General features: G+C 44.4%; 1 protein-coding gene across 1 annotated transcript in view; it reads right to left on the bottom strand.

Moving 5' to 3' along the window:
• The window catches only part of lrp1ab (low density lipoprotein receptor-related protein 1Ab), a 90,457-nt gene that overhangs the window by 54,873 nt on the left and 11,330 nt on the right, over positions 1 to 24,254 (bottom strand). Inside the window, exons 2-6 of the mRNA XM_078288221.1 lie at positions 22,999 to 23,121; positions 11,037 to 11,174; positions 4,420 to 4,539; positions 3,941 to 4,069; positions 3,197 to 3,457 (exon numbers count right to left, since the gene is read on the bottom strand). Coding sequence (XP_078144347.1) covers positions 3,197 to 3,457; positions 3,941 to 4,069; positions 4,420 to 4,539; positions 11,037 to 11,174; positions 22,999 to 23,121 — 771 coding nt within the window. The remainder of the gene's footprint in view (positions 1 to 3,196; positions 3,458 to 3,940; positions 4,070 to 4,419; positions 4,540 to 11,036; positions 11,175 to 22,998; positions 23,122 to 24,254) is intronic.

The following is a 24,254-nucleotide window of genomic DNA, read 5'->3' on the forward strand; positions in this document are numbered from 1 at the left end:
CACACTGATTTGGATTGACCTAAGTGCTGACGTTGACACCAATTATAAGATTTGAATTTTTGTCATGAAGGAGCTTATCAAAGTGCACACCTTCAAGCAGAGGGATGGCAAATGGGTTAATTGAGACAGACGCAGAGTTCACACTGGTTGAGCTTCCTAACTAATAGCGCAACATTTTCAAGACCACATGGGAAACCACATATGCAGCGAATGACTTCCCGACTCAGCTGAGGTCCACGAAATTAAGGCAGAGCTTTTGTTCCCTTATCGCAGCTGACAACCAAGACGGATGTAACATGGAAAGATGTTGAGTCACAGCCAGAAGTACGAGGAGTGCCTCCTGCCTGTCTGCCTGCTCCCCTGGGTGACTTGGGACAGCCTAAAGCCACCGACAGCTCTGACTGGCCCATATGTCACAGCACAGAGGACCATCTACACCAGTGATTCTCAACCATTTTCATATCAAGGACCCCCATTTGATGAGATTTTGTCTCTCGAACCCAAATCTGAGAATATTTTTATTGTTAGATATAATTTTGTCCAGAATTCCATGACTATCTGTGTTGTAGGTAGAGAGATAACAGTGAAACTATGATCAAAATAGTCATTCTTCTACATTCTCTAATTGTGTTAACTTCTTGTAAAATAAAAAATAATGGTCAAGTTTAACAATTTATCAATTTGCTTGGGATCCCCTGGAACCCCCTCAAGGACCCCTGGTGGTCCCCGGACCCCATACTGAGAACCACCGTTCTATAGATATGTGTCAGACCAAGCTCATTTTGATGCTGCGCTCGCTGCTGTCCACACCCGGCACATTGTGATCAGTGCCAAGCCATCTAATAAATTCAATAGAAACTCATTCACCTGATTACCTGGCATCGTTTGGCCTTATTCCAGTTGAACTTTGGAATACCTATATTAAATTAGATAAAACTTTAATAATCATTTTTTAAAAAGTGGGGTCATCGCAGCAGCGGAGGATGTAGAATAAGACAAGTACAGATTAATGACGATAATACAACAAGTAATTGCAAAAACTGAACATAATAATACAGCAGATAAATTAAGACACAGCCTCTTATTGACAGATTTACAGATTGAAGCAATTCATATTATCTGGTGTACAGATGGGAGAACATGTAGACATAAAACCGTGTACAGAAGTGCAAATATCCATTGTTTACATGTTATAGGTTTATATGTTTTACAGTTAAAGTTTCGCAGAAATGAGGAGGTGAAAAATCTCACAGTGGATTCATAAAAGGTAATATGTCACTAAGTAATGGGTACATTACACAAAGGTATGTGGGTCAGTGTGTGTGTGTGTGTGTGTGTCTGGGCCTCAGCTATGAGCATGCTGAAGTGACCTGACTGGACAGGACCTGAGACGGACAGAGGAATGTAGGGATTGTTCAGGCTGACATAACCCAAGAGAGGAATGTAAATACCATCTGCATGACCACTCACAGAAACACACACACTCACACCTCCAAGGTACAGCAAATCACTACCTTACTTCTCTCCCTCTCATTTTCTCATACCCTCCTCTCGCTCGCTTCATTCTTTCTGTCTTGTTCCCTCTCCCTTTCTGTCTCCCCCACCTTCCCTTTCCCTTCCCTCTCTCCCTCATTTACCCCCCCCCACACACCACTTAACAGAGAGCTGAATCAAAAAGACACACCGGCAAGCCGCCTTAAACAACACAATGAGGGCGAGGTGGGATAAGAGCCACTTATGAGAGCGCGGCGAATCGACTGGGAAAAACCCCATTTTCCGAACGCCGGGGTTCACTGAGCCGCCCAGCCTCTGATCTGCCCAAAGTGTCGGCAGTGACAGTCGTTACACAAGCCTCGTTTGAAGTGGATGCGAGCCGAGACGCATGTAATCATGTCGCAGGTTTTGCGTCCCACATTCTGGGTCTACACATCCAGCTTCACCACTTGTTTTCTTTGCATCTGCCTTTCCACGCCTGGGGCTAATTCTCAAGGGAACGCTTCGCACGCGCACGTGCACGCATACGCACACACCCACACACCCCCACATGCTTTTATGTTTTGTATACATTTCTGCCCTCCCCCTTTTTTACAGAGTAATAGCTCTGTCAGCCAGACAAACAAAAACAAACCTTGTCAGGCTCGTAATCAGTGATAAATCATGTCTACATTATATGAGTCCCTCTGAGGGAAGTGTTCACGAGTTGTGTATGTTTGTTGGAGTGTGTGTGTATGTGTGTGTGTGTGTGCATGTGTTGCCCAAGAGATGAGAGCCTGTGAGTTACTGCAGTGCCTATGGCTATGAAGACATTAAGTCCACAGGCCAGACATTTCACTTGTCATTGTTTATCAGTTGGGGTGCATACTGTACAGCCCTATACACACACACACACACACACACACACACACACATACCCCATCTCTTACAACACCATTCCAGAATATACATGGAGACAGAGAGGACCTTTTTCGGAAAATCTATTGCCAACTGTTGTCGCATTGTAAATCAATGATGGGAGATGGGACACAACAGATGATATTGTAATGCATCAAACAAAAGAAGTGGAAAAACACAATTCCAGGCCTGTGAATGGCCCCATGCACAGTCAGTACGTAAATCAAACTACACAGTAGGCTACTGTTTGCCTGTCAAGCAATGTGCAAACTAATGCCTGTGACCATGCTGGCAGCCTTGTATGTATCATATCACTGTAAGTCAGCTACACACGCTGCCTCTATGGGATGATTTAGTGGTGTGTCAGGGAACTCGTGTTCTTTAAAGAAGAACCTTTTGAAAAATAAAGCTGGACTCAGCGTTTCTACATGGCACTTTAATGCTGGTATGAGCAGGTTTCTGAGACAAGGCTGTATTGCTTCACATCTTGCATTCGTCTGAGCTAGCAACTGCAAAGTTGACCGTTTGATTCCTGAGGCAATGTAGGGAAATTTGGCACAGTGTGAGCTGACAACTAGAAATGATTACTTGGGTGTTGTAGCTGTGCCCTTGAGCAAGGCATTCATTTCTGTTCCATTAGGCCTTTTCTATAGCTAAACCTGCCACGCTCCCAGTCCGCTTGAAAGCATTTTTGAATGAATACTGTGTCAGCCAAAAATAGAGTATGAAACAAAAAGCCTATTCACTACTGTTACAGTCAGATCTACCCCCATTCTACACAATGAGTCCATGATGTGCTACTCACGGTGCAGGCTGAGGGAGATGTTGATGGTGCGGACGTCAGTGACGGTCTTGAGGTCGGGGATACTGGCGCACTTCAGCTGGGTGGCGGCGGGGGTGTCGCCCACATCGATCCAGCAGACGGTCTCCTGGGTGTAGACGAAGTCCATCGCCATGGTCTGCTTGGTGGAGATGGAGGGCAGCCGGGACGCGGAGCCGCTCAGGGAGGTGCAGCGGATGTCATGGAGGTTAGCGATCAACAGCATGGGCAGCCGATCCACCGGGTCTGGGGAGGAAAGGGGTGGAAAGGGGGAGTGGAAGAGGAGGAAGGAAGCGAGGGAGAAAGAGGACAAAATGAGAGAGAAAGGGGGATGAGAGAAAGGAGATACGGACATTGAGAAGAGAAAGGGGAGAGAGGGTGATGAGCGCAAGATGGGATGGAGAGAGAAAGAAAGAGAGAGGGAGGAGAAAGAGAGAAAAAAGAAGGAAGGAGGTAAGGAGGCAGAGGAGAGATGAAGGTCACACATTCCCTGTATAACCTGTGACACATCTCTTTCCAGTAAACAAGCTTGTAACACCATTAGCAGGGTGTCACACCATGCAGACGTGATTGTTCTAATATAATACAGCAGGGCACCATCTCAAACCGTGAAACAAATCAAATTAAACACAATTGTTAGTTTAGTAAGAACCGCAAGTAAGGTAACCTTGGTCTTTATTGCTCGCTTTGTGTGTGCGTGTGTGTATGCATGTCTGTGTGCATTCTCACCATTTTTGGCCTTGCAGGAGCGGTTGTCTGGCTGCAGCAGGTAGCCCTCCACACAGCTGCAGGTGTAGGAGCCGTCAGTGTTGGTGCACGTCTGACTGCACGTCCCGTACACACTGCACTCATTGAAATCTGCCAGGAAGACGCAACAGTGACTAACCAGAAACAGTCAGTGACTAAATCTGCAATCTGCGGGGAACAACCTGCATGGGTGTATTTTCATGCAAAACTTGTCCAGCACTGGGTAAACAAATAGCAGTGCTTTCAATCATTCTGAACACAGGAACTCAAACACACATTTATCTGCTACCTAGAAGCTACAGAGGCTTGATGAAAATTTCTTATCTTCCCTGCATACTGTCCTTCTTAAATTCCAACCGGCCGGCCGACATTCCGCCGGTCAGTATCTCAGTGTAATGAGAAGTAACAGTTTAGCTTTACCTCGGCCTAGCTAGACTAACATTGCCAAGTCACCCACTCACCTTTACATGTCTTTCCATCTGGAGCGACCTCGTAGCCGCTGCTGCAGTAGCACTTAGGCCCGTCATGTGTCACAGAGCAGTTGTACTGGCAGCCATGGGAGACACAGCCTGGCGCCAGTTCTACACCAGAGAGAGAGAGACACAGAGAGAATAACATTAAACACAGTCTGGGTATAAAAGCTAACACTTAGACGGGGACACACATCCCTATCGGTAGCTCCTAAGTCTTCAGAGCCCTTGATTTAGAGGGCAGGGAACCCTGGAAAATAACGGAGGCTAAAAGGAAACTCTGTTTAAGCAATTGCTTCCTTGACTCACTGGTGAACGGGTTTGTTTGCAGATCAGCTTTCTGATAGTTATCTTAATCCCAGCACTATCTTCACAGAGCCATACTGTCATATCCTATCTGATCTCCACTGGGAGTGTGCATGTCTGTGAGTGTGTGTTTGTGTGTGCGCGCATGCATGTGTACATATGTGCATGTGTGTTTGGGTGCGCCAGTCCCCCAGTGACAAATGAGGCGATTTGAATGCGGCGCTAGATAGAGGGCCTCTTCTATCCCCCCCAGAGGGAAGTCAAGGACACAGCCTTTTGGCAGGGAATGAAAGAGGGGCATCCACACTCTCTCTCTCACTGCCCCGCATCCCCTCATCATGCTCTCCGTAGCTGTGCGTGTGTATGCACGTGTGTGCGTGTGTGTGTGTGTGTGTGTGTGTGCTAGGAGATAAATGGGGCGAGATGTCTGTCGCAGATGGAGGCGATGATGCCCCCTGCGTTTTTGGAATGAATGTTAGCAGACAGTGGCTTACACCAGATACGGCAAAAAAGTGAGCCGAGTGAACCAGCAAGGAGGCCAGCTACGGTATATATATACAGTATATGTCAGAGGGGTTTTTCCAGTTCCAAAGCCCAAATGAGAAATTTTGTCCCACCCTGGAACCCAGGCTTATAAAATATTTTGCTACTCACGTCATGTGAGCATCCACCAGGAACAGGCCTGTGACCCACATTGGATCCTGACCCATAGTCTAAGCCAGTGTATGAAAACAACAGAGATCAACTCCAGGCGAAGTTAAGGTACGTGAGGGCAGTATTTTCCTGATCAGCACTCTTTCACTCTCATTAATACTTTCCAAAATTCTTTCTCTCTCTGTCTGTCTCTCTCTCTCTCTCTCTCTCTCTCTCTCTCTCACTCACATTCACAGGCAGACAGACACAGAAACATAAGACAGATTTCACCTCACCATATCTGCCCACTCTTATGTCCGACTTAAGGTTTCTGCACACAGTACACATTGATGCAGGTCGAGGTGACAGACATGTATTCTCATGCTGCAGTCCTACAGTGTGCCAACACCAGGCTGCCCTCTGACCCCCGGACAGAAGGACCCCAGTAGCCACAGCAAGAATCTCCAGCATCGTGCCAATAAACAGATGCCAAGAGAGTCACACACACATAGACCAGGAGGTGAACTTTACTCAAAACTTAATAGCGCCTGTTGTGAAGCATCCCCATTCAATCATTAACCGAGGGGTTTGCAAACACACAGACATAATGAAATTGCAAATTAGTTGACAGAGAAAAGAGGCAACACCTCTAGAATGATCAAACGCTGGATTATCATTCTGAAATTTACCTCAGCGTCCAACAGCGAACGGTGAATGGACAGGCACACACTGCACAGAGCGAGTGATGCTATGGCACAGCGGAGATTGGACCAGTGAAGGGCCCTTGTTATATAAAGCCTGTGGCACTCTGGGCCACAATGGCCCTTTTGTTGTGGCCCCACTGAGAGGAAGAGCCCCCGGCAAACACTGTGGCCCATATCGAATCCATTCACCAAGCCAAGCCACTGTGCCAAACCATACTAGGGTGCTACACAATCCACAAAAGTGTACCTCTATCTCTCCAGGGAAATTTGTTGAGCTTCTACCTCCAGTTCCCAAAATGCATTAGGAGGGTACCAGAAAGAAAATACTGCTTGGGGGCTATTTTAATTCACTTCACGGCCTATTCTTAAAAATATTGTATTTTTCCTTTGTAAGAGTAAAAAAAAGTAACAGTTTGGGTGAGGGTAGGGGGTTGTGTGTGCAAATCCTTTTGCTTGTTCTAACATCAGATAGCATTTATAGTTAAACCAGGGAAAGAAGAGGAGAGAGGAGAGGAGATGAGACGGAAAATGAGAACAAAGGAACAGAAAAAGAGGAGAACAGGAGAGGGGAGGGAGAGGAGGTAACAAGTGCAGAAATGGCTTAAGGATATGGCATGTTTGGACAGTCGCAGCACCAAGCGCACAACAACAGCAGCATGTCAGACGTTTAACGAGGGGTTAATGAACGAAGCAAACAAATCACACAGTGACACACAGGAGGCCTTGAGTGCTCAACAAGCATGCTAAAGCCATTGATCCTGTTACTGCATGGATGGCAACCCTCAATTTCACTAATCTACATCTGTCCAAAGGACGTCAGGGAGTGAGAGGATGAGGTTGTTAGGCTACTGCTGGAGGAAAGATGCCCATTGTGTTCTGGAGTGGCAGATGATTGAGGGTGATGCCAACATACACACGACTAAACATACACACAAAAAGGAGGGGAAAGGGGAGAGGAGTGTGAACTGTAAGACATACAATGGGAGACAATGAGAAAAACACAGAACGTGAGAAGGAGCGATTGAGAGAGAAAAGAGAGGGAGAAGAAGTGAATGAGTGTTCTTGGACTCCCTCCAAAGCCAGTCCATGAGGAAATATAGGAAAGTTGACATTGTCATCTAAAGCCCAACCCTGGTGCTGACAGGCAGGGTGTAACAGGGTGACGCAGGGTAAGCAAGAAAGGGACAGGTTGGTGTTTGGAGTCATGGCTGTAGTTACAAAACAAAACAGTCACGACCGAACGATTTCATGAGCACCACTTCTCAAAGACATCAGCTTATCTAGCCTATCCATCAGTTGGCTTGTTTTAAGACTCCATCACTGTGCTTATTAAATAAATCATTAAAGTCTCTCTCCGTTTATACTTCTAGTGGTGATAAACAAAGCCAAAAGTGCACCAAATATGATCTGTATGGTAAAACAGACTGTTCCTGTGCGTGTCACTTTAGAGTGAGGTAACTCCTGTGACATTCCTAGCCTTTTGCTCCCACTGTCTGGGACAAGTCTGCACATGCCCCCGTCTTCTACCTGCAGCTGATGGGAGCCTACTAATTTTCCTATGGAGCTCATGATATTATCTCATCTGTGCTTATTATCTACACTGGACCACAACTCCCACAATGCTCTTCTCGTCCAAGTTTAACATATCACCACTCTCACAAAATTGGGCAGTGCCTAAAACAATTCAGCTGCACCATTCTGTGAAATTGCTGTGTGATGATTTGGTTTCTTGGTGCACTCCATCAAATATATATAGTACTTGTTGGAAAATGCTGCATTGCTAAATGAATTGGATATAGCGAGCATGGTTGGGGATGGTAAATCAGACTTTATGGAGATAATGATGTGTGTATACAGGTATGTGTGTGTGTGTATGGGAAAGGAGTAGGCAGTGAGGCTAAGCAACAGTGTATTTATAGGCAGTTGTTTGCAGGCTGCGTAGTCAAAGGGGGCAAAGTAACCGTATGCAAACACAAGCAGGGCAGCAGCCTGAGTAATGAGCAAACAGGGGTTATCATGGTCCCAAACAATGGCAGCATGCTGCCCCAGCAGCCCAAATCTACACTCACACACACACATACTCAAACACAAATGTACAAATACACACACAAAAGAAGCACACACACAAAGTGCACACACACTGGAACAAAGCATTCTCCAACACATGTGACAGCAGAGCCTGCCTAAGTGGCTCAATGCTGTGATCTTCCTCACTCAGCAGCCAATCATGAGTTAGGTAATATGTGATAGTTTACAACATTGTACTGTCTCTGAATACAGACAAAGATGCCAGAGGACTGGCAATAAAACAGGTCTTGTCATGCGATACAACCTAATTGCAGCCAATAAACTCATTTAGGTCAAGACCCATGCATGAAAAGATGAAAATGTGGAGTTTCTGTCGGCTATGACAACTCTCATTCTACAGTTAGTGAGACATGAAGGACAATGAAAGCCCACTGCATGCATAAACAATAGCATCAGGGCAGTGCAATAATCAGGGCTCCCTTTGAGGCAGGGAGGAAAAGGGATGAGCTCTCAAGAGTGCTGCCATGACCCCATTTTCTCTCTTCCCTATCAATCAGTCACTTCTGAGGGGAGGAGGTGGGGCCTTGCCCCCTAGAGAGGCCCCTTCATCCACGAAACGACAGAGAAAGAACAAACGCAGACCCAGAGATCAATGAATAGACTCAGCTTTCCCCCATATAACAGAAAAACAACATAACTGCCAATAGTCTATAAAGGCTATAATTAGATAAATAGGCCTTTTCTAAGACCGTAACTATATTTTCTGTTTGACCAAAGGATAGCAGGGATCTGAAGTAAGTGACTGACTTACTTCAGTAAGTGACTGAAGGGTCACTGGTTTGAAGAACCAAAGCAGCTTGGAAAAAACTCTGCCTTTGACCTGCTCTTGAGCAAGGCACTAAGGCCCAGTTCCTCCCAGATGTGAACATGAGTATTTGTTTAAGCCTCCCTTCTTTTGCAATCGCTCATGCAGGCCTGTGCTGTGTAAGCATGTGTCCTTGGGCAGCGTGCCTAGTTAATTAAAGAAGGTTCTGAACCTCGCCGCAAAACATTTTTTTTTTAATTCACCATGACAGTGTAGAAATATCTGCATGTTTTTGATACATATATGCTGTGAACAGTCCAGAAATATAAATCAGTATATAAATGCTATATCTGAGAGAACATTCTGCGCCTCAAGTCAGCTTTCTGTCTTTTACTGCGTTTTACTGTGTGAGTGTCTCTGCTGTGATAAGCAAGGGCCTGCTGAGAGCCCATTCATTCACCACCCATCCCAGTAGCACAGTGTCCACCAGGTCAGTCCCTTGCTATCATTCCTATACACAAACCACTACACATCCTCCCACGCCTTGCCGCACACCATGAAAATGCTGAGGAAACATATTATAGCGAGATAAAATTCCTGCCTAAACTACCAAACTGCGCTCCCCTTTCGAACTCCTCTCTCGTCAACAACTTTGGCAGAATTACTTGGACACACCAAATGACAAAGTGTGCTTTCAGACGTCAGCGCACAGATATACTTGCACAACCCAGCAGTTTGTACAAGCAAACACTAGGATGCTTGTGAAAGGCCAGGCTTTTCCGTGAAATGGGGGGCTCACAAACAGCGAAGCAGAACGTTCTGGGCACACTGCTGCTGTGTTTGTATGTGTAGGTATGGGTGTGTTTGGGTGTGTATTTGCAAAGAGTGTGAGTGTGGGGGTGTGTATGTTTGTGTGCGCTCACGAGTGGATGCATGCACGTGTGTGTGTGTGTGTGTGTGAGTTTTAACTTACTGAGGACAGCTGGACTTGTGTACTTGGGGACAGGCAGTGCGTGTTATGACTGGATGACATCATCACTGTGTTGTGTAAAGGCATGTCTAGCAGCGATGACCAGTGTGTGGGATACTAACACTCTCACCCACTCTGTGCAACTGTCCGTTTCATCCGCCCAACTGTCCTCCTGCCCTTCTGGACCATCCTTACCACTTTTTAAATGTTCAGAATGATTCACTGAAACTTTTAAAACCGATAACTCAATGATGGCTATGTGTGCAGGAGATTACAGCCATTGTTTGAGAACTTGGCAGACCAGACCTTGTTCCAGGACTTTGGTCCTTGGAGACTTTAGCGTTTATTGTCAATATATGGTCAACTGATGCAATACAACAGATATCATATTCCAGGAAAGGGACAGAATTGATACTGAATAGGACAACACATCACTTCTCTGACAACTAGCGCAATGGAGAGACAGACACAAAGCAGACAGTGTATAACAGAACAGAAAGGGACGCACGTGGGACATCAGCAAATCCCAACACAAGTTAGACCAGCTATAAGCAGGCAGACCTTCGGACAGCTATATCGGGGGACTGTCTTGCTGAATGCTGAGCCGATCCTCTATAGGCAGCTAGTGGTTTTGCTCTTTTGTCTGCTGCAACAAAGACAGACACTATGGACCCAATATGCTCCATCTCTCGTTCCTCTATCGTCTCTAATTAATAGCAGAGGATTTGATGGGATTCTTCTTTGGCTGCATCAGGGCTGAATGCTCATCATGCCCACAGGGACGGGAGAAATGGCCTCATAGCCAGGCTGATTGATAAATTAATGACTTTTTCCCCAGAAAGAGGAATGCCATTGTGATAGCACAGGGCAACGCAGGCCAGCTCATTAAAGAGCCTAATAGAGGAGATTATTGGATAGAGATTACAGTTTTGGATGGGAAGACAAAGAGATGGCAGGTTTTTTTTACAGAATAGTGGCTGGCTGGTCATTTTTGACCCACGACAAAGGGTAACCCTCCGTCTCCATGTGACCGAAGAGATGGAGAAAATGACGATGCTATCAGTTGTGAATGTGTTTTGGAGAAAATGGAAGTTAGCAAATATGTGTGTGTGTGTGTGTGTGTGTGTGTGTGTGTGAGAGTGCATGTATGCATGTTTATTACCTCTGCAGTGAGGCCCCTCATCCCAACCATCAGAGCAGTCAGGGACTCCGTCACACAGCCTGCTCATGGGGATACACACATCCAAGTCCAGGCAGCCATGCTCATTGACGGGACACTGGTTCACTCTGTTGTGTAGACCTGCAACACAAGTAAAACACATTTGAGGAAATGACCTGTTAAACACAGCAGTATAAAGCCTCCTTTGTATAGAGACAACTTCAAACAAATAACCTGTATGCAAGAGTGAAATGGACCTGTTCAAATGCAAGCTAAGTTGCTGTTTGGGAATTTAAAAGCTTGTTGTTCTCCCCCTAAATCCAAATTCAATGTATCTGCAGGCTTAATCAAGCCATTCAAAACAAAGCCTAAGAAGGGAGACTTTCCAGTATACAGAGAGCCTGTGGCTATGGGTGAGGCTACAAGCCTCATGCTGTGCCTATAGCCCACAGATAATGGTAGATTTGGAAAGAGCTCCGCGAAGATCAAAAGAAGAAAACATCATTAAGGGCAAAGAGGAGCATTAAACACTTTCAATCTAATCTTCTCACTTTCTCTTCCCCTCTGTCTCTCAGACTGCTGTGGAGAGGTGCTGTCTTGGTGTTATCTAGCCAGCCATGGCAGAAGCCAGCCCTTCCCAGTGATAAGAGATTAGCAGCAGGCTGACAGGGTTGATAAAGATGCCTTTTGGTGTTTCACTTCCCTTTGTCCAATCCAGGGACTGACCCAGAGAGCCTCAGCTGGCTGGGAAATGTAGCGGACTGCAGGGAGCTAAAGGGTTCTGGCTAAGTAAGGCTTTTCAGCATTGGCCAGACTTATAAAGTTCCCTGCATGTGTCAGAGACACAGAGACAAATATTATGCACATGCATGCATACTTATGCTCACTACGCCTTCACTATGTGTAGTATGGCAAAGTAACATTTTGAAATATGGTCTGAAAACATGATCATTTGGCATATAACGTTGGAAAAAGATTTGAAAAATTACAAAAGTAACCAGAGACAACAAAGATGTCATGGATGACAAAGGACAGAATGGTGTCTCCTCTGGTCCAGAAAAAGCAGAGATTTCTCACCAATATCTCACCAATGTCAAAACAGAACAGAGATGCAGTCTCTTTCCCTCACTCTCTCCCACTCCTTCTCTCTCTATCTCTCTTCTCAGCCCACACTGCAAAGCAAACAGTTTGCTTTGGCTGTTTTTCTTCTTCCTCCTCCTCCTCCTCCTCCTCTCTCCTTTTCTCTCTCTAACATCTGCTGACCCATTTTAGAAAAACACTAGAAGGAGAGAAAATAAAGTTCACCTCCTGCACAGGAAACGATCTGTAGAGTTCTGGGTCTCATGTACAAAGTTGGCAAAGGCATGGCAAAGACGGTTTCTGAACGTGCACAGAGTGAGCTCACATACCTGTTTGAGGAGCCACTGTCACAGTCTCACATACACACAAAGTCTTTCTACCCTACCGTTTCTGAATTAAACTGCTGTTCATTTGACCCTCCTTTCGTCCTCATTTCTAGAGTCAGACACTAAAACATTAGCTGGAATATTTTGCAAGGATTTGATTCCATTAAAAGCAAATGAAATATAGCCTATGTTATGTCTTTTTGTCATGCAAAGCCAGTTGAGGCCAGATGTGGAGGGTTAGTAAGTCTTAGATAAAAGTAAAAATGCATCTGTCTACAGGACCAGGACAAAAAAAAATTCTTATAAGACACGCCATTTTAAAAATCAAAATAGAGCATATGCACCAAGAACCATATGAGGCAGTACATTTCTCTGCATGTCTCTACATTCCCTGAAGAAAGCATTCCCTCTGAATCCCCTCTATCCATCCAACAGATTAGCCATCGCAGACAGAATATAAAATGTAACACAGCTAAAACAAGTGCCTTAGAGCGACAAAAGCTTCCATCATGAGCGCTCCATGCCCACAGCAGCAGTCTATGTAGAAAATGTGCCACATTCCAATAGAGAATTATTTTCTAATACATCTGGCTTAGGAAGAAGGAGAGCAGTTCTCCCATCCGGGGGATGCTAGCATATTAGCAGACCTCCTGCAGCCCGGGCCTCTAAGCCACCCTGCTTTACATTCAATAAACTGCCGACCCGGGGATTTCTACATAAACTGCAGCACAAGGAATAAACCGACTTGCATGCTGGAAATGTACCCTTGCCAAAGGATTTAGTGTTTGTCAACAGTTTTCTCTCAATATAAAAGAGATAACAGTCATAGTGAAAGTCATCTCAGTGATATCTATCACCCCTGCATGCCTGTGTGCATATGTTGGGGGGGGCAGACAGACAGATAGACAGACAGATAAACGGACAGGAAAACAGACAGACAGACAGAGGGCTGTGTGTCCTGTTACACTACCCTGGGTGCTGGGTGCCCACTCACTGCAGCCTCTGGGTTATTGGCGGGGCAACAACCTAAATTCTACCCTCCTTCACACACACAACACCCTCTTCTGCTACCTCTCCACTGGACAGGTAGCAGCAGAATAGGTCTTTGGAAACACACTAACAACTGCCAGCAATACCAACAATAGACGGAAAGAATTGTATGACTTCCACAACACAGTAATACCTTGGCAAGGGCTGAATAGGGAACAGCAGCAGAAAACTAAATAGAAAGGACAATATGGAGGATTAAATAACTTTGCAACAGGGACAATGGCGGTGGACCCTGCGCTCCCTGTTCCAGTTTGGGAAGTTGTTGGCAGTGTATTATAATAAGCTCCCCTCATACTGGCAGTAGTCATTTCCTTCCTCATCTGTCAGTGGAACCAGAGTATTACCGTGCCAAGCCAAGGGAAGAGAAGAATACAGGAGAGCTTCCACTATCTATACACTAGACACATTCAAAGTCTACATTATCTGTTGATGATGAAAAACGACCAGCTTTTCAAGCAATCTATATTCTATCAGTTTTTCTATCTAGATTTGTTTTTCAGCTGTAGGGGGTGTTTGCTCCTAGGCCCATTCCAGGGTAAGTTCCAGTCTGGATTTTTATTTTATTTTTTTAAATCATGCTATATGGACAATTGTGCTGCAACTGCACCCTTTTTTTGGCAGCATGAGCAATAAGGCCAGACATTTTCATTTCATTTACATTTTTCTAGCTATCGGGGCAAATTTACTAGGAGATAATGTCTTGCATGAAGTCCTCCACCTGTCCCTAGATGTTGCTCCGACAGAGTTTCTTAAAGGGGAATCTGAAGTCAGTGAAGGAATTTAATAGGATAAGATATCACTTTGGGGAAATTCTAGATAGAAAAACTGATAGAATATAGATTGTTTGGAATAATCTGTTATCAATAGCTCTCTGGCCACATTTTTCCTTTTAGTTTTAAACATTCAGTGGTTCAACCTCTTCTTAAGATACATAGGCTTAACCCCTTTTCTTCAGCACAGGCCCATCTCCAAACTGCCCTTTGTTTCCGAGGTTTTAGAAAAAGTTGTCTCAACACAACAGAGATCCTTTATGAGTCAAAATAACATCTTTGAGAAATTCCATTATGGTTTTAGTGCACTTCATAGCATCGAGACTGAGATTCCAGGAATTGTTCCATTTGAATTGTTTTAAATCTCTCACTGCATTTTCAGTCAATACAGGCAACTCATCTTCACCCTCAGCAGACTATGTGGGCCCCATTTTATTCTCCATTTACATACTTCCATTTGGACCTACTATTTGCAAACAAAACAATATCCATTGTTATGCGGATGACACACAGTTATATCTTCCTATAAAACTGACACTAATGGTTGAGCCACTCTCATAAACTGCTTTGAAGATATTAAGTGTTGGATGTTGCAGAAGCTACAACTAAATTAGACCAAATAAAGAAATAGTCCTTTTCCGCCCACCCAACTCCGTTAAATTGATTCACCATGAATTAGGTACTCTATCTGCCAATGTAAAGCCAGTAGCAAGAAACTCTTGTCTCGTCTCAACTTACACAAAATGCAGCAGCTAAGATTCTGGAACAAAAAGACAATATCATATCAGCCCATACCTTGCTTTTATTGCTTTTGCTGTTGATTTTATCTTTTTGTTTTTTACTCCTTTGTAAAAAGGCTTTGTAATTGTGTTTTGAAAGTGCTATAAAACATAGATAAGTTTATAAGTTTATAAAGTAAGATTCATATTACAGCTGTGGACCACTGCAACAAAACAAATGTAAAGGAAACACCGTTCTGAATTTGATTTGCAGGTGGCTTTCTGAAACTGTTGAAAATTGAATTCAGGCAATTGCACCATAATTAAGGCACTGATGAGAAATGAAATAAGTGTGAAGTAAATAAATCTCTGATATTTAATCTTGGCAACAAGCATAACATAGCTTTGGAATGCAGCTTGAATGAAAATAGCTATCACTTGGCATAAATTAACATTGCTATTATCATGCTATATAATTTGCTATAGGAGTGGAGGGATATGAATATCACAGAAAATTATTCTATGACAATTAATCGTGTTCCACATATTCTTCATTTAGGGATAGCAGTTTTGATGAGTGAGTCAGGCAGCCTTTGAGACAAAGCACAGCGAGTGAGAACAATGTATGAAGCTTGGCAGTGCAGAGCGCATCACACATGGAAAGATAGGGAAAATTACATCCCTCATACCTATTAGAGAGCGTAGCGAGGATAATGACATTATTGCAATAAACTGTGATCAGCTAACACTGATATTAAATGGAGGGGAGCGTATCCTCAGGGATCTAAATTGCTAAGACCTTTCTCCGGTCTGGTGTCTGAGATCTGTCTCAGTGAATTCTCTTTGTATATCCAACCCTAGTCTGCTACCTGAATCACATCTTAACAAAGGAATGACTGCTAGCAAAGGGGATTCATCTTGATTAAAACAATATAAACTATGAGTCATAGCACAGGAGTTATGTTCAGCTTTATTAAAGCCCTCGTTGCAGCATGTCGTCTCTGGAGTGGAATATGACTTTGTGCAAAGACAATATTTAAACACATCCCCTGAGCGCCGTGTAGGTTTAAGTAATGCATCACTACCTGTGTCACCTTCAAATAATTCCCTGAGTGCAGAGGACAGTCATACCTTGCATGTGGCTCAAGCTTTGCTGACTGGTGCTAGGCGTCCAAGCCGTGACGTCAAAGAGGGTCTCCCCCACTGTGTGCTTGCCTCTGCCACTTCAACCTCTGGACCTCCACCCCCGATCCCTCAGTTCCCGTAGTTATGTAATGACCTTAAATTTGGATCCCCTGTCGATCTTTTGTCCTTGGCATAAAAGCCTGCTTTTATTCCCGCTCTTTGGGTTCCATGGCAGCCCCTGACTGACTCCCATACAGTCTGCTGTCAGCTCGAATGAATATGTTGTGCAGGGTGACAGGCAGGCCTGCCCACTGACTGACTCTCCACACACTGTACAGCAGCACACAGGACAAACACATGGCCCTGCTAAACCCTATTGAGACACGCAGGGCAGAGGACTTACAGTACATAGTACTCTCACTGGGAGGAGGCCAGATGTACTAATGTTCCCCAACAGGCTTACGAGATATGAATAAAAATAATAATTGTCCATGGTCCAAAAACATCAATATTGCCATGTACTGAAGATGTGGAATATTCTGAAAACCTAACACTATTAAGAGAACCATTGTGTCTTGACTAACAAGTTGGACACACTATAGAGATCAAGTTTAGGACACTGGTAAACTGAATTCTTCCAGCAAAACATTAATATATAAACCTGTTAAATCTGTGTACCTGCTTGCCACAAACGTTTCAGTCTGTTGAATTTATTGCCACAGAGAAATACAATGAGAGTTTTACTCCGGCTTCAAATACAATAAAACTGTCACTTTGTATGAAATGCAGCAGAGAAAGTTTTTACAAAGTACCATAAAAAGAGACAGCCAGCGAAAACAAACAAAGTCGCCATCTGCAAGGCAGAAAAAAAACAACAGTGAGGCAATTACACAAGAGGAAAGACTGGAGATGAGATTTGAGGAAGAGGGAACAGAGGTGGCAAGCTATGTCTAACTACTCTGGCTGCTTTGAGAGATAGAGAGGAAGACAGAAGGACAGAAGAAAGAAAGAGGGAGAGAAGGAGGGAGGGTGAGGAGGAGACAGTAGAGAGAGGGAAGTGGTGCCTGTGTGGCGTGAGAAAGCCCTGTGTTCCCTGTCTGTTGATAGGCCGGTGAGGCTGAGGAGGGCTCAGGGCCGCAGACCAGAGGGATTTACAGGGCTTTGCTCCTTCCTCTGTGGAAGCAGTGTGTCAACCACTGCCCCTGCAGGCCCTCCTGCCCCTGCCTGGTGCCCCTATGAGTACAGCTAAATGGCTCAGATTATGGGCTATGAAAGGACTCCCTCCAACTTTACTGTAAAAGGCTGTTTCTATAAAAAGGATCAGAGCTTTACAAAGCCATTTCCATTTTCTTCTTCAGCCTAAATGCTAATCTGCTCATTTTCTCCTATACAAAGCCTTTTCTCTAGGATCATCCCTTCTTCTCCATCCCTCTATCCCTCCATCCCACCGCCTCTGCAGTCTGCTCTTCCTGGTCGTCTTGGAGAGGCTGCCGAGGCGTGACAGTCAGACGGGCCAGACAAAGGGCCGGGCTGGCCGGCCTCCAGCGGGGGCTCAAGGGCAGGAGATGGACAGATAACCTTGTTGTGTGGCCCATGGCCGCCTCAGGCAGCTGCACGGAGATGATAACTCAATCTTCCCGTCAGACCTCCCTCCCAGCCTGGCCCCAGGCCGCAGCATCCACCGCCAAGGGCCAGTGTGTGTGTGTGTGGGTCAAGGGACACGGTGTGGTTGCGTGTTGGGATGTAATAACACCACAGTATCACGACACCACTAACACGGCTCTAACAGCGGACAAATCCAAACGCAAACTCTTTGATGCGGTTTCCAGTCTTTTAGCGCAAGATTTTTCTGCTAAAAGCGCGACGTGAAATCATACATATTTGAAAAGCTAAATATTACGTTTTTTGTAAAGAGTGTGTGTCTGGAATTGGTCAAGGGTGTCCAGATTTGGCCACTGTTACATTAAAAACTTTTAGCCTCTTCAGGCATGGGTCCCTGTGTTTCATTACAAAACAGCATTCCATAGTATATCCCCTCAATATTACTTTCCAGCAAATGGTGTGTTAAAACCGAAAAACAGAAAAAGGAAACAGTGAACAGGACTGATTCCTGTGTCTGTGTGTGTATGTGTGTGTGTGTGTGTACTAAGTGTCTATGGAGACAACTTCCATAACGATAACTTGACAGCACGAGTGCAGGGAGTGGCTTGTCATTTGCAAGTGTTAATTGTGTCGAGTTATCGGCTCATTTTCTCCCCCTGAATGGAAGTGGTTAACATAGCATGGGAATAGAAAGGCAGACCATTTACATGATTCAGATGCATTTCACCCCCTGCCTGGATGCCCTCCTGTGGACATTTACATGCTAAATCAGGGGCAAAAAGTTTAACAGAGAATTAGGGACAGCCAATTGTTGCATAAGGTTCTGGATCATGAAAGGGATTCCTTCATGGTAAGCGCCTCTCATGACGGAGAAAGTGCTTACATGCTAGGGCTTATTCAAACATCTGTTCCCATTCGCTGGCTCAACCACAATGAATGCGGCTCATGCAAGAATCATAATTGCATACAGACTTGGGATACAGATAGGGATTCAGTGATTTACAAAAGGTCTTCAAACAGAGCTGTGAAATGGAATTAAAATTGTGACACCGCACATTTTATTCTAAAAGCAGCATCACGAAAACAAAACAGTCATCAGAATGGTGTAAAATTAGACGCTATGGTTGCTCAAATTATAAAAGTATAAAAAACGCCTAAAAGACCTAAGAGGTGGGAGACTTTTGAGTGAACTACTGTCAGAACTATCTGCCAAACTTTTGCCCCGTTATTGTTGTAAAATGTCATGACCTCATTACATTCTTTCCATCTTCCCATATCTAATAAGCAGAGAAATGAAGAGCTGAAAAGAAAGAAAATAAAGACAATGGGTTTTGCTGATGTGGCGCTGGCGCAAAACAGCAGAAATAGTACTGACAGACAGGCAAGCTTACAGCGCAAATGTCGCTGTGGATTTACTTTGGATTTTTGGTACTAACCTGTTATGGATAAAACCTTCATTTTTCTGGAAAAAAAAAAAGTCCCTACATAGGGTGCCGCACACACAAACACAAGCCCAACAGGATGGTACATAAACACAGCACACAAAAACAACAACCAAGGAGCTTTCTAGCACATCTTTCTAGCCCACACCTCATCAATCCTATGTGGATTGCTGAGTGATTCCCTATTTCCTGTGCACTGTTGGTCTCCTGTTATGTAAAGTCTGCTCAACTTCTGAGGGAGAAGCAGACCTCTGCTGCACTTGGATATCCTGAACAACCCAAACTTCCTCTCCCTCGCTGCTTTATTTCTGCAAGATGGAGATAATGCTTTAACAACATGCCACAACTACCTGCAAGAATATTAAAAAGCGGCAGTATTGCACGGAACACCACCATCGAAGGAAATTGGGCTATACAGAGCCCAAACTCCTGTCCTGGGGGCACGTGTCAGCCACTTCCTGAGCCCTGAGCCTGTGTGTAATTGAGGTGAAATAGCTAGTCTGAAACCAATTGAAGACATGCAGCGAAGGGAGCCGGTGCAGGCCCTGGGAGAGGGTGACAGGGTCACACCTGCAGACAGGGGCCTGTACAGACAGCCTGCTGATGGCTATCTGAGTGTGTAGGGGCTCTGGGAGGGAGGAGCACACCGGGGGTCTGAGGAGCATGACGGCCCTACAGCTGGCAAGCTGCCCGGCCCTCACCTCATCGTTTATGATGACAACTCATGCAGACCCATGAGAAGACATACAGTACATGCAGGCACCTCCCCATCGCTCTGCTTCAATACCCCTCCAATAAACAACCCCCCAGGCCTTACAAGGCTGAGGGAATGACAACATGCAACAACGACCCCTGGCATCAACAGCCACGGCAACTACTGTGTGTCAGAGCCTCATGTGATTCCATGTTACAGCCTCACTACTGTGGCAGAAGTCTGTCTTTACCTCCTCCACATAATTACAGCCCAGATGAATGGTTTGGGAATGACAGGCAATTAGACCTCCAGACAGCACCATACTGAAGAGTACACTTTCTTCCTGCATAGGTACCAATGGTGTGGATCAAAGATCCTCACTAGACAAAGCCACACACATTTACGACACTCACCTCTCTGACAGCAGGTGAATTTATGACAATCGTAAAGCAAACAGGTGGCATTTACCTAAATGAAGCAGGCTTGTATTCAAATCAGCATTTGCTAACTAGATGTTGTGTGTAGGTTGTGGCTTTCATCATAAGACCTGAGGTTGAAGATGAGTGGCATGGTGCAGACAGGTGGGAAGGGTGAGTTCCAGTTTATTTTTATTTTTTACTCTTCACAACAAGTGCCCTTTTAAAATGATATATTGACCTACTTAAGGAAATAACTAAGCTCCATGTTGGAGCTTAAAATCTCTGATTTACAGGAGGGCCAGACTGTAGGACGATCCTGCACTGAGGTAGAGTCACAGCCAACAGCCAGGGGAGGAAGAGGAAGAATGGAGGAGAAGAAAGGGAGAGAAAATAAGAGGAAAATGTCTTTGCCTTGTGAAATCTGGCTGAGCATACTTTGGAGCCCAAGCCCCTGGTTAGTAATTAACTTGAACTGGAGATAATGTTGTAATTATAGTAGCATGCACCACTCTGATTCCCATCAACATTAACACACACAACTAGACTGTGGTCAGGGGGCATGTCTAAACAAAACTCTAGAGAGCAGGGAATTTTGTTTGTATCTTCTGACTTTAAGAAGCCAGAATCGAAACAGAAAGCTGGACTGCGGGCTAAGTGGCCGACTTTCAACCTTTGCAGGTGATAAAACCGGCAAACAAACAGATCCTTGAACTCTCAAAATAAAAATAAATATGTCAACACAGGGCAGTAAATGTATAAGTTTATGAGAAATTCTTCAATTGATCCAGATTTCAGTGGTTTGGCCTGCTTTATTATCTGCTATCTCCATACCAAGCCTGTTGTGAGCAGCCTTGTTTATAGCCCGCTGGTCAGACTGCCTCTCATGCTGCTGCTCTCCAGCAGGGGAGAAGCTGCGGCTGATGACCTGCAAACTGCTTAACCCCCTGAATGGAAAAGCAAGGATAAAAAGACGCAGGGTTTTCCATTCCTCCGAGTCAGAGCGGGGTTTTTAATAACCTTCAGACGGATACTCCTCCAAACTCCCCTGTCTCTCTCATCCATTTCTGGCTCGGGCCCATTCAGTCTGTAGCTTTATCTCCAGCCCTCCATTCCAAACACTACTCACATTTAATGGACGGATCAACTAAAGGACTGTGGATAAAATCACAGTCTGCTCTGTCTTTCATTGTGATACTTAAAAGGCACCTCGCCTTTGACTGAGCTTGTTAGACTGCATACATATTGTGCTATACAGAGTAAAAGTGCATAAATTGCAGTAACAGATATTTATTATGATTGCCTCGAAAGCTTACATGAATGGAGCGGCGCCTTAACTAAAGGTAAAGCGACAGCCAGAGTACAGCCCATGGGAAGCGGGTAATTGAGCAGAACAGATCTTGATGTTCTGGTGAAACACTGCTCTCCATGCAGTTTTCTTGGACAAGATGAATCACACCATTGTCTGTGTCGCCAAATTACATAAGTGCTATGGAAATTTCACTCAGTTCAATTGCTTCGTAGAAAAAAGGCAGAAATTGAGTAGCCACAGCTTGAATTATTTGTGAACAATTTACAAATAAAGAGTAAATTTAGCAGTGAACTCTCTTATAATTTGTGTAAACTCATAAATAGAAGTCAACACACAGAAGAGTGAGGGAGTAAACAGAGGAGAGAACTTTGCTGTTTAACTGCCTTTTTTTTGTTTATCTTCAAACGACACATTTTAGCTCTGAACCAGAGAAAGTTTGACAGTTCACCCTCAGACCAAATCATTTCAAACATTGGATATCTGTACAGAGAAGAGGGATCCAGCAAAACACTGTGAGCGTAGAGGAGAATGCTTGACCCGCCTGTGGGAGAGAAATCCAAATAAATGTAACTTTCTCCATTTCAACACCTACAGTTAATGTTTTATGTGTCTATGAACACAGCATCCAAACAAAATGTGTTACCCTCAGCTATTTCACACATATCAAATCCCTGGTCCCATGTGCTAATACTTAATGGTGTTTTCACCCGCAATAACAAGACCCTTAATGCCGGGTGTCAGCTGCTTGTCTCTGCGTGCCAGACTATTGTGAGAATGCTTGTGGCATGACAGATGTAAGGTGTGGCACATGCAGACACTAAAATCGCCATTAGCGCCTCCACATAAACGGAGCGAAAAGGCTTTTACCAGGGAGAGTTTATGGATGCTATGGCAGGATGGAGGAGGTTGGCAGATGTGAGCGGCTGGGACAAGACTCTCAGGGACTGCAGAGATCCCACAAGAGTTCAGACAAGAGCAGACACATCCCTGAACATCCAGACTAAACATGGCTGCATAATTAGAGCTATAATTCAGCAGAGCAGCCACAGCACACAGTGTGAGCCTGCGTCCTTCAGAGAAAGGGCATAACCTAACCACTTACTCAGGCCCAAATTAAACTGTCTGAACATTGTGCCATTGTCTCTTTAAAGCCAAACTGAACAGTGAGTCTGAGGGTATGACATACCGCATCAATATCAAGAATAAAGAGATAGAGAGATAAAGACAAAAAAGAAAACAAGAAAAAAAACATTGAGTGTTAAAAAGAAAGCTGAAATGCAAAACAGCAATCTGAGGGAAAGGAAGTTTGGTAAAAACAGTTCTAACCCCCATCGCCCCAAAGCAACAGCTTGAAAAGAACAGGCGACTCGAGGACATGAGCCTGCTGAGAGCAAGTTTTATTAGCTCGTTTTATTTCAGGCATACTTACAGATATCTGGTGACTCGTCTGAGCCATCTGGACAGTCCTTCTCCCCATCGCAGCGCCAGCCTTTGGAGATACAGGTCACCTGGTCCTTACATACAAACTGCTTAGGGCTGCAGGTCTTGGGAGCTGAAAAAAGCAGACGAAAGATGATGTGTCATCAAGAAAAGCAATTGTGACTGGAACTGCTTTTGACACACAAATACCATTCAAAAGGAATGCAGCTCTTTAACGCCGCATCTAAAATACAGCAGTGAACGAAGTGACTGTTAGCTCATACATTACAAAACTACCTTTTTTTTTTTTTTTTTTTTTTTTTTAAGACTTTTCAACAACCAGTCTGTCCTATCCAGGATCTGGACTGGAATTTTCCAGCTCAAAGGAGGATAAATTTTAGCCCAGCAGGGCAAAGCAACATGCAAGGGTCAACCCAAGTTCACAACGATGTTTTTGTATCAAAAGGCCCCAGGGGCAGCCTGTTCTGAAAAAAAAAACTCCTCTACAAGTTTACTACCAACAGTGGCCTCTTTAACTTCAGTTTGTTTGTTGTTTCCTCTCTTCTTACAGACATCTCAGCCCTTTCTGCTTTTTATTACTCTTAAGGTGTTTTTTTCAAATTTTACCACAGAATCCCTTTCATGTGTCAGGGCAAAGACATAACTGGGCATTCAATCACTGTCTGACCCATGGGAAAGTGCCGGGCTTGGTAGTTCTGGGCAGTAAGTCAGCAGAGATTGTTGAGGTGTACCACAGGGAAGCAGCACCACAGTAACGCTCATGACCCATTGGCTGTCTGGCACTGCCGACATGCTTTAACTCAGAGAAACACAGTCAGAGAAACACAGTCAGAGAAGCGCTGGACAAATGGACTTCTATCTACGACTTCTGCCAACAGTGAGTTTGTTACTTCTTGAAAAAACTGTCTTAAGTTTGTGAACAATTTGCTGAAAAATACTAAAAGAATTAGTATGCAATGGTAACGGAGGGTACAATTTCAAGATTGTTAATAACATAATCTCTTGCTCTAAAATAGCCCAATTAAAATTAAACTGAAAATAATTAAAATTGTAGTACAAACCGCAAAACAATTATTAAATTCTTGTGTCATAAGATACTGTATGAAAACACTCTCTCTCAGCATAAGGGAGAATGAAGGTGGGTTGCCAAATAAATATAAGGGAACCGTTTCCTTTTAAACCAGTGGTTAAACTTTTTGTGAAAAAGACCATATGGGCTCTTTCAGCCAGGAGGGTGTTGTTACT

The sequence above is a fragment of the Centroberyx gerrardi genome, chromosome 14 (genome assembly GCF_048128805.1).
Source record: "Centroberyx gerrardi isolate f3 chromosome 14, fCenGer3.hap1.cur.20231027, whole genome shotgun sequence".
NCBI lineage: Eukaryota > Metazoa > Chordata > Actinopteri > Beryciformes > Berycidae > Centroberyx > Centroberyx gerrardi.